This window comes from Cucumis melo, chromosome 6, assembly GCF_025177605.1.
Source record: "Cucumis melo cultivar AY chromosome 6, USDA_Cmelo_AY_1.0, whole genome shotgun sequence".
In the NCBI taxonomy this organism is placed as follows: domain Eukaryota; kingdom Viridiplantae; phylum Streptophyta; class Magnoliopsida; order Cucurbitales; family Cucurbitaceae; genus Cucumis; species Cucumis melo.
In genome coordinates this window covers 17429581-17443987 of record NC_066862.1, presented here as the reverse complement: position 1 = coordinate 17443987, position 14407 = coordinate 17429581, and the positions used below count along the sequence as shown (strand labels likewise).

At 40.5% G+C, this 14407-nt stretch overlaps 1 protein-coding gene across 1 annotated transcript; it reads right to left on the bottom strand.

Moving 5' to 3' along the window:
* Window positions 1-6290: 6290 nt before the first annotated feature.
* LOC127149703 (phenolic glucoside malonyltransferase 1) lies at window positions 6291-6806 on the bottom strand. The gene has a single exon (XM_051085564.1). The coding sequence runs from the start codon at window positions 6804-6806 to the stop codon at window positions 6291-6293; it is 516 nt and encodes a 171-aa protein (XP_050941521.1).
* Window positions 6807-14407: the final 7601 nt, after the last annotated feature.

Here is a 14407-nt window from a genome sequence, read left to right as displayed (position 1 = left end):
TTCGGGACTTCAACAAAGGGCCTTAGCCTCTCTATGACATGAGAGGGGTTTCTTTTTAGTTATTGGACTATAAACATGTTTTTCATTTGACTCAGTTGGTGTTACGACCACTTGTGAAGAACTAACTTACTGATATTGGTCTATATTCGTGGTCATAGAAATATATCTACAGTAAGAAGAGTTTAGTTGTGAGTCTTTAGTGGAGTTTACACACAGTTAACGAATATTGATTAATGTGATTAATGAGTTTAGCAAATTAATCTCATATCGTTGGAGCATCTCATCTGTAGACCCATTTGGTCCCTTTCCTAGTTCGTAAAGAGTAATGAGATTTAATTGTACTGGTTGTAATTTGAAATGTTCAAATTTACTTTGGGAATTAATATAATGTATGGTGATACATTATAATATAAAGTTTATATTTTAATTAAACTTCTTATATAAATTTAATTTTGGATATGATTCAAAATTAATTTATGAGAGAATAAAATATTTGAATGAGTCCAAATATTAATTTAATGTAAATTATTCATATTAAAACCATAGGTTAAAATTTAATGTGTATCAAATGTGTATATGATACACATTAAAACTATAGGTTATGAGAGAAATTTATATTTGAATTTGATTTAAATTTGGATTAACTCCCTCTTCTTCAACTTGAAGAACATGGAGGTAGGAGGATGATGTGAAAGAAAAAAAAGTTATTTCTCTGAATGTTGGTATTCTGCATTTTTCTCTTAGAAAAACTCTGTAAAAGTTTCCTTCCAATTTTGATCTCCAAGTGGTTTGCTCCATATTTGACATTTGGTAGATTCAGAGTCATCAACGAACGTCAGTTCCTTTTATTTCTTTTCTGTATATTTTTAAGCATGCTTATCCTCCTTAAAATAATTTAGTTTCTATATTATTCCCCAATATACTGGTATTTTTATATTTCAATTAAATTGAGTAATGATCTGTTAAATCTTCTGTTGCGTAACACTCTTCTCCTTTCAGTTATAGGATATTGCGATCTAGTTGGGGTTATCGATAGATGGTGAGCCTATTGTAGGATCGTTGACATATAACTAGAAGCAAGTATGCAAAGATTTCTTGGGAGTTTTAGTGCCTGACATTAAAGGTCAACGACTAAGTATTCCATGGTTGGCAGAACAATTCACACAATTGCCACCAAATGCAAATGTTGTGAGCGTTCAGAGATACACTCGTACATACATTATGAAGCTTATTGGAGGCTTTCTATTTGCAGACAAATCAAGCACCCTGGTCCATTGTATGTTTCTTCTGCTTTTAAGCGATTTCGACCAGGCTGGTATGTATGCTTGGGGCGTTGAATGCCTTGCATGGTATAAGAAATTGTGTCTAGCCTTTGAGTTTCAAGTATTATTTTATTTATATATTATTTTTTAATAAAATTTGTACTATCTATAACTTATTATTAATTTCTTTCACACATTAGATAGAGCGGTGTTTTACCTTCATCATAACAGTTAGCAAATTTATTATTGACGTACCGAATGATATTTGATCGACTGATACACTCTCAGATAGCAAAATATTATACGAATGTTGTATAGGTATGTTTTTTGTTGCCTACTTATGTTTATTTTTTATAAGATTAATTGGATACTATACACGTTGACATTATGGCATTGCTTTCTGATTGATGTCATAATGGTCAAGTGGTGTGGACTTACGTGGGTCCTATGATTTTCTTCAATATCGTTGAGAAGCATCATCAAGGACCGTGTGTTGTGACAGTTCGATATGCTACAAATGTCACCAACATTTAGCTTCAAAAACCCGACCTACACCAAATTGACTTAAGAGTCGAGCATGATCAAGATTGGTATAGGATTCATGCTAAGCATATTGCAATGTGGCATTCTCGAAATAATTTTCGTGCAGAAGTAGTAGCAACACACGAGTCGACGATATCATATAACTATTTTTCCTAGTACTCATCGATTACCAGACGTTTTATCACATTTAATGGTGTTTACTATTATTGCATAATAAGAATTTTAATACAATTTGTTTTATAAATTTAATACAAGCATTTACATTTTTTAATTATATTATTTACAATTGTTCAAAATAATTTTGTTTAAGACGTACATGCTTACTCCATGGAAAACAATTTACAAGATTTGAGCTCAATGTGTGTCCAAACCATGGAAAATATAAAACAAATTATTCAGCAGACCTGATGACTTAATGTTGCTGACATAGATCGTAGATGTATTCTGCATAGTCGATGACAAGTCGATGATGTCGTAGAGAGAGATGAAGAAAATCCTTAGTTTGTAAATCAAATTTTTAATTCTTATAAATTTCAATTTAAATGTATAATTATATTGAAAATGCATTTTTTATTTGCACCAAACCTATAGTCATACGACAAACTTAAGGTAAAAAATAATCCTTAAAAGCTTAAAGAAAAAACTTACCTAAAAGTATACAATTTTTTTAACTTAAAAAGTTTATAACAAATCTCATATAATTCAGGGATTCCAAGTTTCATGCCACATCCTCCAACTATGCATTACGTTGTCATTATGGTTTCAAAATTTAGATCATAAAAATCTTTCTAATTAATTACTTTAAATTTTCATTATGGTTTCAAAAGTAAGTAATGCAAGCAAATTAGGTGGAGAGAGAAATTTTAAATGTTTGTGTTAAAAAGAAAATGTGTGGAGAAATTTCTAATCCACTTGAACATAGAAATTAAAGTTCATTGTAAATGGTCATAATAATCATAATAATTTTGGTTGGATTAGGACAAAAATAAAGGATTGATTAATTATGTTTTTAATAATTTAAACCATAATAATCATAATAAGGACTTGATTGATTAATAAATTAAATGTCTAAGTTTTTTAGAAATAGGGTAGTTTTTTTTTTAGAATTTAAATGTCTAAGAAAATAAAACATAAGAATCATAATCTGGGTTTGAATATTAAGTTTTTTTAATTATTTATTTCATTAATTACGTGTTTAAGAAATTAAACCATAATTTGATTAATTAAATAATCTTAGGACTTGATTGATTAATTAATTAAATGTATAAGTTTTTAAAAGGGAAACTTTCATAAATGTAACAAAATACCAAATTATTTACAGCCCGTGTAACAAAACTTATGAAATTAGCAATGTTTTAAATTTTCCAGGTTTGTCTTTCTGATTCTTTCATCGTCTTCCTCATCGTTGTGATTCATCGTCTTTCTTCTTTTCTAATTCTTTTTTTACGTCGTTTAATCTTTCCATTGTCTTTATTCTTTTCGTCTTTTTTTTTCTGTTGCGATTTGTTTTCATCGTCTTTCTTTTTTTCTGATTCTTTTTTTACATCCTTTAAATTTGGGTAACCAAATTTAATCGACCGTGTACAAAAAATATTAAAATCTAAAAGATTGTGTATAAAGAATCTTGAAAAAAATCTTTTAGATTGGAGTAGCCAAATGTAAACGATTGTGTAAAAAAATAAATCATCGAGTAGACAAATCTAAACGATCGTGTACCAAAAGAATTAAAAAAAATCGTTTAGCCAAAACTAAACGATCGTGTAAATAAATCTAAATGATTGAGTAAACAAATCTAAATGATTGTGAAGAAAATAATAAACGATCATGTAGCAAAAGTATTAAAAAAAAAATCGTTTAGCCAAACCTAAACGATCGTGTAACTAAATTTTGAAAAAAAAATCATTTAGATTTGGGTCCAAATCTAAACGATCGTGTAACCAAATTTAAATGTAACCAAATTAAACGATTGTGTAACAAATTTAAACGATAGAATTGAAAATATAAATTGTAGTCATATTTAAAGAATCATGCACCAAACAATAGGTAAATCTAAACGATCGTGTAGCAAATATATTATGCGCGCGTTGTTAACGGCGTGGTTGACGGGGCATTTTTGGTATTTTACATTGTGGACCTCTTGGCTTTTTCCATTTTGAAATTGTTCTATACGGTGTAAATATTTTGCTGCTTTATTATATTTTAGGAAAGACCCTTTTTTAAAAATAGGATAGTCTGTTTCTACCAAATTAAATATCTAAGAAATTAAAACATAATAATCATAATAAAAATTGGAATATTAAGTTTTTTTAATTATATATTTTGATTGATTAGTCTTTAACGATCAGACGTCCCATTCCTATATTTTCTCCAAACTATACTATTTTTGTCCTTATCTATGCTATATATAAAAGCTCACATGTGGAGAAACTTTTTTATCTCTATTATATCCATTTTCTTAATACATCATCTAGGTTACTATATGGGTTTTATAGTAATTTTCTTTTTAAAATTTATATTTTTTTACAATAAAATAATATATTTTTAATAAATAATGGGCATTAAATATCAATTGTAGGGTTTGTTATTGGAATTTTCTTTTACGTTGAAAATAATAATGTTTTTTTTAAATTTTAAATTTAAGAAGTTTAGGATGAGAATTATTGAATGAATTAAAAACAATACTCTTCCTTTTCCAACTTGGTTTCAACTTCCGTCCTTCTTTATCTATATATACACTACCAAGCAATTACTTTTATGCACAAAGAAGAACAGGAGGCAGTGCATAAAATCTAGAAATTAATCCATCAATAATTGTAAAGGTTTTTAGTTTGTATCTTAATTCATTTTTTTGTATTTTTTTTCTTAATTCACTCCCTCAATTTTTTTCAAGAATGCATAGTAATATTTTTGCATTAATAAAAGACGTAAATATGCTTTGACAAATGTTGTCAAACTAAAGGTATCAATCTTTTCAACTTCCACAGGTATTTTCAAGTTATTTTATATAATGGTCTTACACCAATAATTAAAGATTTTGTAACCTTTTAACTCTCTCGATATAACATTTTTCAATACAACTTCTGACTATAATAATATAAAGTCAACATTTCTTTTTATTAAAAAAAAAACCTTTTTCTAATTTGTTTCTTTTTCTTTCTCAACTCACACTCTAAAATTTTCTTTGTTTGTATGAATGTAGAGTAGTGTTTTGCACCAACGAGAGAAAAATATATATTTTGATAAAATGTTTTCAAACTCATAAATTTTGTTAGTCCATTTTACCTTTTGATTTTAAGTTTTTTCATAGTCCACTTGGTGGTAATTTTGTCATTTAACAATAAGTATGTGAAAAGATTTCTCCTATAATTTTATTTCTAAACAATTAATAAAATAATTTAATCTAGTTTTCTGGATTTTTAAAGTAGTTGGAATGACTCTTAAATTTAACTGATAATTAATGTTATAACCATTCATTATTGCATTTAAGTAAAGTAAATTAATGATTAAATTACGTTACTCAAGAATGAAATTACAAAATCATTTATTCTTATTACAAGTAAAACAAAAACCTAATCAAATTCTAACCTCAATCAAATCACATCTATAAATAGATTATTGGATTATAAATCAAATAACAATAAAGAACGACATTTAACAATTAGGTATACACATGCATGGAATTATGGAAGAATATTCACAATAGAGCGTTCTTTTTAAGATCTCTTCGTTTTTTAGTGTCTTAATAGCTTGCCACCATCAAATTGGTAAAAAACTACAGAGAAAAATACAAGCATGGAGGTGATGAAAATGGAAGCTTACGAGGGTATACCCTGTTATTTCCTAACTTTTCTCTCTTTCATAATGAGGAAGATAAACATTGAAATGATATTTTGTTAATTTATGCTTTTCAATTCCGGCTAGAGCGAGGTAGAGAAGGGTTTAAGATCAAGAAGTGATCGATTGTGATCGATTATGACATATTATGAATAGTTAAATGGTGTCAAATTTGATGAAATGTGTCCTATGAGGTTGTAAAAAATGATGAGGCTGGAAGAGTTAGTAAGAAATAAAAAAGAAAATTATAATGTTAATTAAACTCTTAAATGAGTGAATCAAATCAAAATTTCAATTTGAATTGTTGCTGAAGGTTTGTTATGAAGAAATTATTCATACTTGAGATGTGAAATAAATTGCATGATTGTAATTTACACATTTCCAAATTAACTAGATTAGATTAGTTTAACTGTTATATATGTTTTTTAATTATTAATTTAAATAATAAAGTCATCTAGTAATTATAATGTTTATGGAAGAAAGTTTGGTAGTTAATATTATCTTGTGTGGGCTTACTTACCTATTTACAAAAATTATATATCTTTTAATAATATAAGATCTCGTAACATGAGATTCTACTATATTTGAATATACAAATTCATATCAGATAAAGTTAAACTTATTTTTCGATATTAAAGAAAGCATGCCAACTCAAAGTTGTTGAAGACCTTCAGCAAAAAGCTTAGCGAAATTCTCCATAACATCCCTCCTCGCCGTCCACCCATGTTCCACTCCGCCGCCGTTTCGGCTTTCCGAGATACAAACCGCTCCGGTACGGTTAATCGACACAACTTCCACCTTCTCAGGCTTCCCCCAACCGAAATCCACGCTATACACCTCAAATCTCGGCGATCCAGCCGTGGAAATCAGCTTGTAATCGTTATTTACAACAGTTTGCGTCATCAACAAAACCCAGTTTTCTGCGCCCTTCAAAGGTCCCTCTTCTTTCAAGCTTTTAATCATCTCCGATATCGTCTCCACCGCGGCGATTACTCCGTTTTCCCCCAACAGTTTCCCCCTCTCCAAGGCGGTTGACCGCCCCACCACGCAGTTCCCAAAGTATGTCGCCGGTAGAGGTGGGTAGACTCTCCCTCGGGCGTCCATCGTCACTCCGATGCTAATTTCCTCGTCAGCCACGGCGGAGGCGCACACCCACGTGTACCCCATCGCCACCGTGTAGGTGGAGATGTGTGGCGGCGGTTGGACCGGGTTCCGGTGTTTGAGTACATGTTGCTTTAGTTTTTGGATATCTTGGGGACTTAACTTGAATGTGCCTTTCAACGACCAATTCACAATTTATTTTCTCAAATATTACATTACATTACCAGAATCATTCAAAACCACACTTCAGAATTCCTAAACATTTTATATGTCGGTGGTGCTTATGGACTTTGCATATAATAGGGGTTTTCAAATAATTTGTGGACTACCCCTCTAAAACCTAAAATTTGGGTTGGCTTAAACATTTTTGTATTTTCATCAAGTAGGATTGGGTTGTAAGGGGGCTAAAAAATTATGCTTGAGTTGATCGAACCTAATTCGAATTACATAGATATTAGATAATATGTAAATACAAATTAATCTATTTGTGAATTTTTACTATTTTTCTTTTAGAATCGTTATGACATTTGTCTTTTGCTTAAAGTTTCTATTAAATATCTGTAACGACCCAACTCCTTATGCTGAATCGAAGTCATTACTAAATATAGAACAAGTGGTTTAAGTCTAAAAATTTTATTAAAAGCATACGGTTCAAGAAATTCATTTATAAAAACATAAACAAGGTAGTCATGCAAAAATGTAAAAACGTTCTGAAATCCTACTCGGGCCCTATCTACATAAAAGATAGTGAAAAATAAAAAGTACTCAAACTCAAATGCTAAAATCTGAAATAAGAAATAAGCGGAAGCGGTAGTCCCTATGGCCCTCCTCGGTCTCACTTCGGGTCGCTCGCCAGCTTGCCCTTGCCTTTGCCTCGTCCTCTACCTGAAAACATAAAGTGGAGAGAATGAGTATAAAAATACTCAGTAAGGGACCCACTACTAGTCCCACTAGGTGCCTGTTAACTTCCTGTTAGAGTCCTGATAACTGGTACCCAATCTCTGGCACGTTCCCGAACACGTGCAATCATGCGCTCCCGTAGGAACGTAACTCTGGTCTTCGGTGCCCGGGGACACCTAGGACAGTCGGGATGCGAGGACCCCGTCGAGTCACTCGAGTCATGTCTATATCATGCTAGACTGGCGTCCCGTCGGACCACACAGTCCTCAATAGGTGGTGATCCCGAAGGACACCCATGCAGGTACGACTCTAACAGAATCAAGCTAACAGGTACCCTAATTTGCAGTATACATACACATGGCATCAGCATATAACATGTCACATAAATCATTTCTACACTCTCCGCCCCGACATTCGTCGTAACCATAATAAATCTTGCCACGCATAACAGGCTATAGCACAACTATATCGTCATTTGCATCATACTAACATTTATTTCAGGCATCATACTGTCAAACTCTCAATATGCAACACAGGGCATACACAGTCTCATACTTCAAACGTGAAACTAGTAGTAGAATCTCTTACCTGGAGATCTACTTGTCGAGTCCTAACCGCGAGGCAGTACGCTTTCCAAGCGACGAAGTCCTAACCTAGAAGGAGGTTGCAGTGCTCGAGCCCCTACTGAAGGAAATCCCGCGCTGCAGTAATTTCTTGGTCCAAGACGTCCCTTGAGGAAAATAATATAATTTAGATCCAAATTAATTTAACTAACGTCCGAGCATGGAGTCTTACCGGAAAAACCACAATAATTAATTAGCTTACCAAAATATAGGTGGATGGAGCCAATTTAGTCCTGGCGGCTCGGCTGGAAGAAGACAGGACCGGCTCGGCTTGGGCAGACGCGGCTCGGCTCGGTACAGGGATTTCGCGTGCGGCTCGGCTTGCAACAGGGGGAGACGCGGCTCGGCTTGCAACAGGGAGACGCGGCTCGGCTACACAAAAGCGCGCGGCGCGGCTTCACACGCGGGCGCGGCTTCACACGCGGGCGCGGCTCACGCACGGGTGCACGCGGGCGCGGGTCGGGTTTCCGGAGGGTGGCGCGCGTCGGTTCGGGTCGCGGGGCGGGTCTTCGGTCGGACCTTTGCGCGCGAGGCTTCGGCTTCCGGATCTCGGGTGGCGCGGCGGCTGCTGGTGGTCCGGCTACCGCGGCTTCGCTCGGCGACGGCTACGACTGGCGTTTCGGCTGCGCTTGCGTCGGATCGGAGCGGCGCGCCTCGGCTGGCTGACGGGTTGGCTGCGGACGCACGGAGGCGGCTTCGACTCGGCTTCGGCGTCCGACGGGCGCTCGGCTGCGCAGATCGGCTTGGACGATCTCCCGGCGCGGCTGGAAACTCGGCGACGGCTCGGTCGCGATTGCGGCTCGGCTGCGCTGCTGAACAGAGAAGGATGCTTGGCGGCTCGGGTTCGCGGCGGCGGCGGCGGCGGCGGCGTGCGGCGGCTAGGGTTTCAAAAGGAAAATTTTTTTTTTTTTTCTCCCTTTTTCTTTCTTTGAAAATTTTCCTCTTCCTCTTTACGCACGAGTCCCAAGGCCTCTTTTTAAAAGAAATAAAAATAATAAAAATAATAAAAGAATCTTTAAAACCCTCTTTCCTCTCTCCTCCAATAACCACTTTTGACCCTTTCCAAGGCCATTTATTTGTTAAGCCAATAATTTATTTCACCCCCCTAACTTCATAATTAAACCATAAAAACTTTAGTTTAATACCAATAATAAACACACTTAGGATTAATATTATTAGTGGTCCAAAATAACAAAGGAAACCGAAAATGTTGGGCGTTACAATCTTCCCTCCAAAAAAAAAAACTTTCGTCCTCGAAAGTTCTAATCCTCGAACAGCTCGGGGTGCTGGGCTCTCATATCCTCTTCTTTCTCCCACGTTGCCTCTTCCACTCCATGGTTTTGCCAAAGGATTTTAACCAGTGGGATTTCTCGACTGCGAAGCTTCTTGACCTCCCTTGCCAGGACCTCGACAGGCTGCTCCTCGTAGCTCAGGTTCTCGCTAACCTGCAGTGGCTCGAAGTCCACCACATGTGTTGGGTCTGCGACATATTTCCTCAGCATGGAGATATGGAATACGTCGTGCACTGCAGCAAACGATGGGGGTAGCGCCAAGCGGTAAGCCACGGGGCCAATCCGCTCCAATATCTCGAACGGCCCTACGAAGCGTGGGCTCAGCTTCCCCTTCTTCGCGAACCTCAGAACACCCTTCATAGGCACTACCTTCAGAAAGACCATATCTCCCACTTTAAACTCGAGGTCCTTACGTCGTACATCAGCGTAACTCTTCTGTCTGCTCTGGGCTGTCAGCATACGAGCTCGGATCTTCTGTATGGCTGCGTTGGTCGTCTGTACTAACTCGGGGCCTAGCATCCTCTGCTCTCCAACCTCGCCCCAGCAGACAGGGGATCTACAGCACTTGCCATACAGAGCCTCGAACGGTGCCATACCGATAGTAGCCTGGTAGCTGTTGTTATAGGCAAACTCCATCAGATGCAGATGGGAGTCCCAACTTCCTGAAAACTCTAGTACGCAGGCTCGCAGCATGTCTTCTAAAATCTGGTTCAATCTCTCTGTCTGACCATCAGTCTGAGGGTGGAATGCCGTGCTGAAGTCCAACCTTGTACCTAATGCAAGTTGAAGTCCTTTCCAGAACTTCGATGTGAAACGGGCGTCTCTGTCTGAAATGATGGATACGGGTACTCCATGTAGTCTCACAATCTCTGTCATATATAGCTGCCCCCACTTACTGGCAGTGTAAGTGGATTTCCCTGGCACGAAATGGGCCGACTTCGTGAGTCTGTCGACCACGACCCAGATCACCGTGTAGCCCCTTAGGGTCTTGGGCAGTCCCGTAATAAAATCCATCGACACACTCTCCCACTTCCACCCTGGCACACTCAAGGGTTGCAACAACCCTGCTGGATGCTGCCTAGGTGCCTTCACCTGCTGGCACACCAAGCATCTACTGACAAAGTCTGCCACATCCCTCTTCATGCCCCTCCACCAATAGACACTCCTTAAGTCCTGGTACATCTTCGTACTCCCAGGGTGCATGGTAAACGGGGAACTGTGAGCCTCAGTCAAAAGCTCCGTCTTAACTGCGCTGTCTTCCGGCACACACAGGCGTCCTTCAAACATAAGGCCATCGTCAGAGGATATGGAGAAGCCTTCACCTTGCTCTGTCTCTACCACGCGACGCTTCTCTGCCAGATAAGGATCATTCAGCTGAGCAGCAATGATCTTTTGCCTCAAGGTTGGCTGGACTGTCAACTGAGCCAACTGTGCGGTAACCTCACCTACTGAGACTGCAATCTCTGCCCTCTCAAAGTCCCTGAGTAAGGGGGTCTGCTTGGTGATTAGCGCTGCTGAATGTGCAACTTTCCTACTTAGCGCATCAGCCACTACATTCGCTTTACCTGGGTGGTATAGGATCTCGCAGTCGTAGTCTTTCACCAACTCAAGCCACCTCCTCTGCCTCATGTTCAACTCCTTCTGGGTGAAGAAGTACTTCAGGCTCTTATGATCGGTGTAAATCTGAATCTTCTCACCGTACAGATAGTGCCTCCATATCTTCAGTGCAAAGACTACAGCTGCCAACTCCAAGTCATGGGTAGGGTAGTTCTGCTCATGGATCTTCAACTGGCGGGAGGCATAAGCAACTACCTTACCCTGCTGCATCAGGACACAACCTAGTCCCTTCTTGGAGGCGTCACTATAGATTACAAAGTTTCCCGAACCATCGGGCACTGTCAGGACCGGTGCAGTCACTAGCTTCTGTTTGAGCTCCTGAAAGCTCCTCTCGCAAGCTGGGCTCCAGACAAAAGGGGTTCCCTTCTTGGTCAACTGGGTCAACGGGCTGGCTATACGTGAGAAGTCTTCCACGAACCTCCTGTAGTAACCTGCCAAGCCCAGAAAACTTCGAATTTCACTAACCGTGGACGGTCGGGTCCAGTTGGTCACCGCTTCAATCTTTGCGGGATCTACTGAAACTCCCTCACTGGAAACCACGTGGCCAAGAAACGTCACCTTCCTTAACCAGAATTCACACTTGGAGAACTTGGCATACAACTTGTTGGCTCGAAGGGTCTCCAGAACTTGGTGTAAGTGCTCCTCGTGCTCAGCCTCAGTTTTTGAGTAAATGAGGATGTCGTCAATGAAGACTATGACGAACGAGTCTAGAAACTCCTTAAACACCCTGTTCATCAGATCCATGAATACTGCAGGAGCGTTAGTCAAGCCGAAAGACATCACAACGAATTCGTAATGTCCGTACCTCGATCGAAAGGCCGTCTTGGGGATGTCACCGTCCCTAATCCTCAACTGGTGATAGCCTGATCGCAGGTCGATCTTGGAGAAGACGGTGGCTCCCTGCAACTGATCGAACAGGTCATCAATCCTGGGCAAGGGGTAGCGGTTTTTGACTGTCACCTTGTTCAGCTCTCGGTAGTCAATACAAAGGCGCATTGACCCATCCTTCTTCTTCACGAACAATACTGGGGCTCCCCAAGGCGACACACTGGGCCGGATGAAGCCTTTGTCCAGCAACTCCTGTAACTGGACCTTCAACTCCTTTAGTTCGGCTGGAGCCATTCTGTAAGGGGCCCTCGAGATTGGGGCAGTGCCCGGCTCTAACTCGATAGCGAAGTCTACTTCTCTGGGAGGCGGAAGTCCTGGAAGTTCGTCTGGAAAAACATCGGGGTACTCTCTTACCACTGGTTCGGAAGATAGGGAAACTTCCGGCTCTCTCACATCCACTACGCTTGCCAAAATACCCCAAGTACCCTGGCTGAGTAGTTTACTAGCCTTCATGGCTGAGATGACCTTGGGTATACATACCATGCCTGCCCCCCTGAATTTGAAACTAGCCTCGGAGGGAGGGTTGAAGACAACTTCCTTGCCATAACAGTCTATATTTGCATGGTTGGCTGATAGCCAATCCATGCCTAGTATCACATCAAAATCCTGCATGTCTAACACTAGCAAGGTCACGTCTAACATACGATTCGCTATCTCTACCCGACATGCCTTTATTTGTTCTTTGGATAACAGGACCTCCCCAGATGGAGTAGAGACCGACAAAACACTACCCAAAGGCTCTACCTCTAAACCCACATGCTGAACGAAAACGGAGGATATAAACGAGTGGGATGACCCAGAGTCAAATAGCACAAAAGCATAGTGCCCCAAAATTGGGAGCGTACCTGTCACCACAGTGCCAGCTCGCTCGGCCTCCTGCCGGGTAGTGGCGAAAACTCTCCCCTGCTGGGCCGCAGAAGGCTGGGGCGGTGTCGCCTCAAAGGGTTTCCGAGGACACATATCAGCAGTGTGCCCCGGCTGTCTGCACCTGAAGCAGACTCCACTCCCAGCCAAGCAACGACCTCCGTGGACTCTCCCGCAGGTAGTACAAGCAGGTAGCTCTCTCAGAGTCCTCCCGGCTGCTGCAAGCTCCCGTCGGTGTCTCTGGAAGACACCTCCTGACCTCAGTGTTCGCTGCGGTGCTACGTCAGGCTGCGTCTCAACCTTTCTCTTCTGTCCCAAGGCTGACCCTCTGCCGGCAGCCTTAGACGCATCGGCTCTCTCAGGCAGGCTCAAATCCAGTGCTATACGTAGTGCATCAGCATGCGTGGCTGGGCGGAGGGCTCTGACAATGCCCTGAAGGTCTAGCCTGAGTCCTCTAACAAATTTCTCCGTCCTGGCAGCCTCATCTCTTACCATATCGGGAGCAAAGCGGGACAGCATATCGAACTCGGCGTCGTACTGCTCCACCGTCATGTCGCCTTGCTCCAAGTTTAGGAACTCTTGCAGCTTGGCGTGCTTCACATTGGCGGAGAAAAACTTAGCATAGAAGTTCTCCTTGAACTGCTCCCATGTTATTTTGCTTACATCGCCCCCTAGCATTCTCTCCGCGGTCTCCCACCAGGCGGTGCCCCTGTCCTCCAAGAAGAAGACTGCACACTGCACCTTCTGGTCTTCTGGGCACTTCATGTACCGGAAAATGGTCTCTATGGACGTCAACCACATTTGGGCCTTTGTGGGGTTGTCCATGGATCCGTCAAAGGTCTTGGGATTATACTTCCTGAAATCCCGTAAGTGTTTCGCCTCGGCCGACAGTTGAACTGGTACTGGTTGAGCTTCCTCAGGGGCTGGAGGAGCGACGGCCTGAGCCTGAACAGGGGCGGCCTGGGCCTGAGCAGGGGCGGCCTCGGCCTGAACAGGGGCGGCCTGGTTCTGCTGGGCGGCAAGGAAAGGCGCCAAAGCAGCTTGCAGCATGTCCTGATAACGCTGCTCCATCGCGGCGAGATCCGCCTGGGTGACCGGTGCGTTTGGGTCGACTGCCGGTGCAACAGGTGGCGCCTCCGGCTGGCCACGACCGGCTCCTCTGCCTCCCCTACCACCTCCTCGGCGTGTACCTCTACGTGGCGGCATTCTCCCTAAAAATCACCAACAAACTTTTCACCACAAGAACTTATCACCCTATATCTAGGTCTTAGACTATTCAGGCAAAATTGTAATCTTAACATTAGCAAGGCTTTAGACATACCTGGCGAGTGCCGAAGGACCGTATTGCCATAGGGTGAAGTAAAAACAAAAATGACTTACATTGTAGGTCAGTCTACAGAACCTAAAACACTGTGCTCTGATACCAACTGTAACGACCCAACTCCTTATGCTGAATCGAAGTCATTACTAAATATAGAACAAG

Coding starts and splice junctions, on each gene's coding strand:
- LOC127149703 (XM_051085564.1), bottom strand. CDS start 6,806: ATGGGGTACACGTGGGTGTGCGCCTCCGCCGTGGCTGACGAGGAAATT.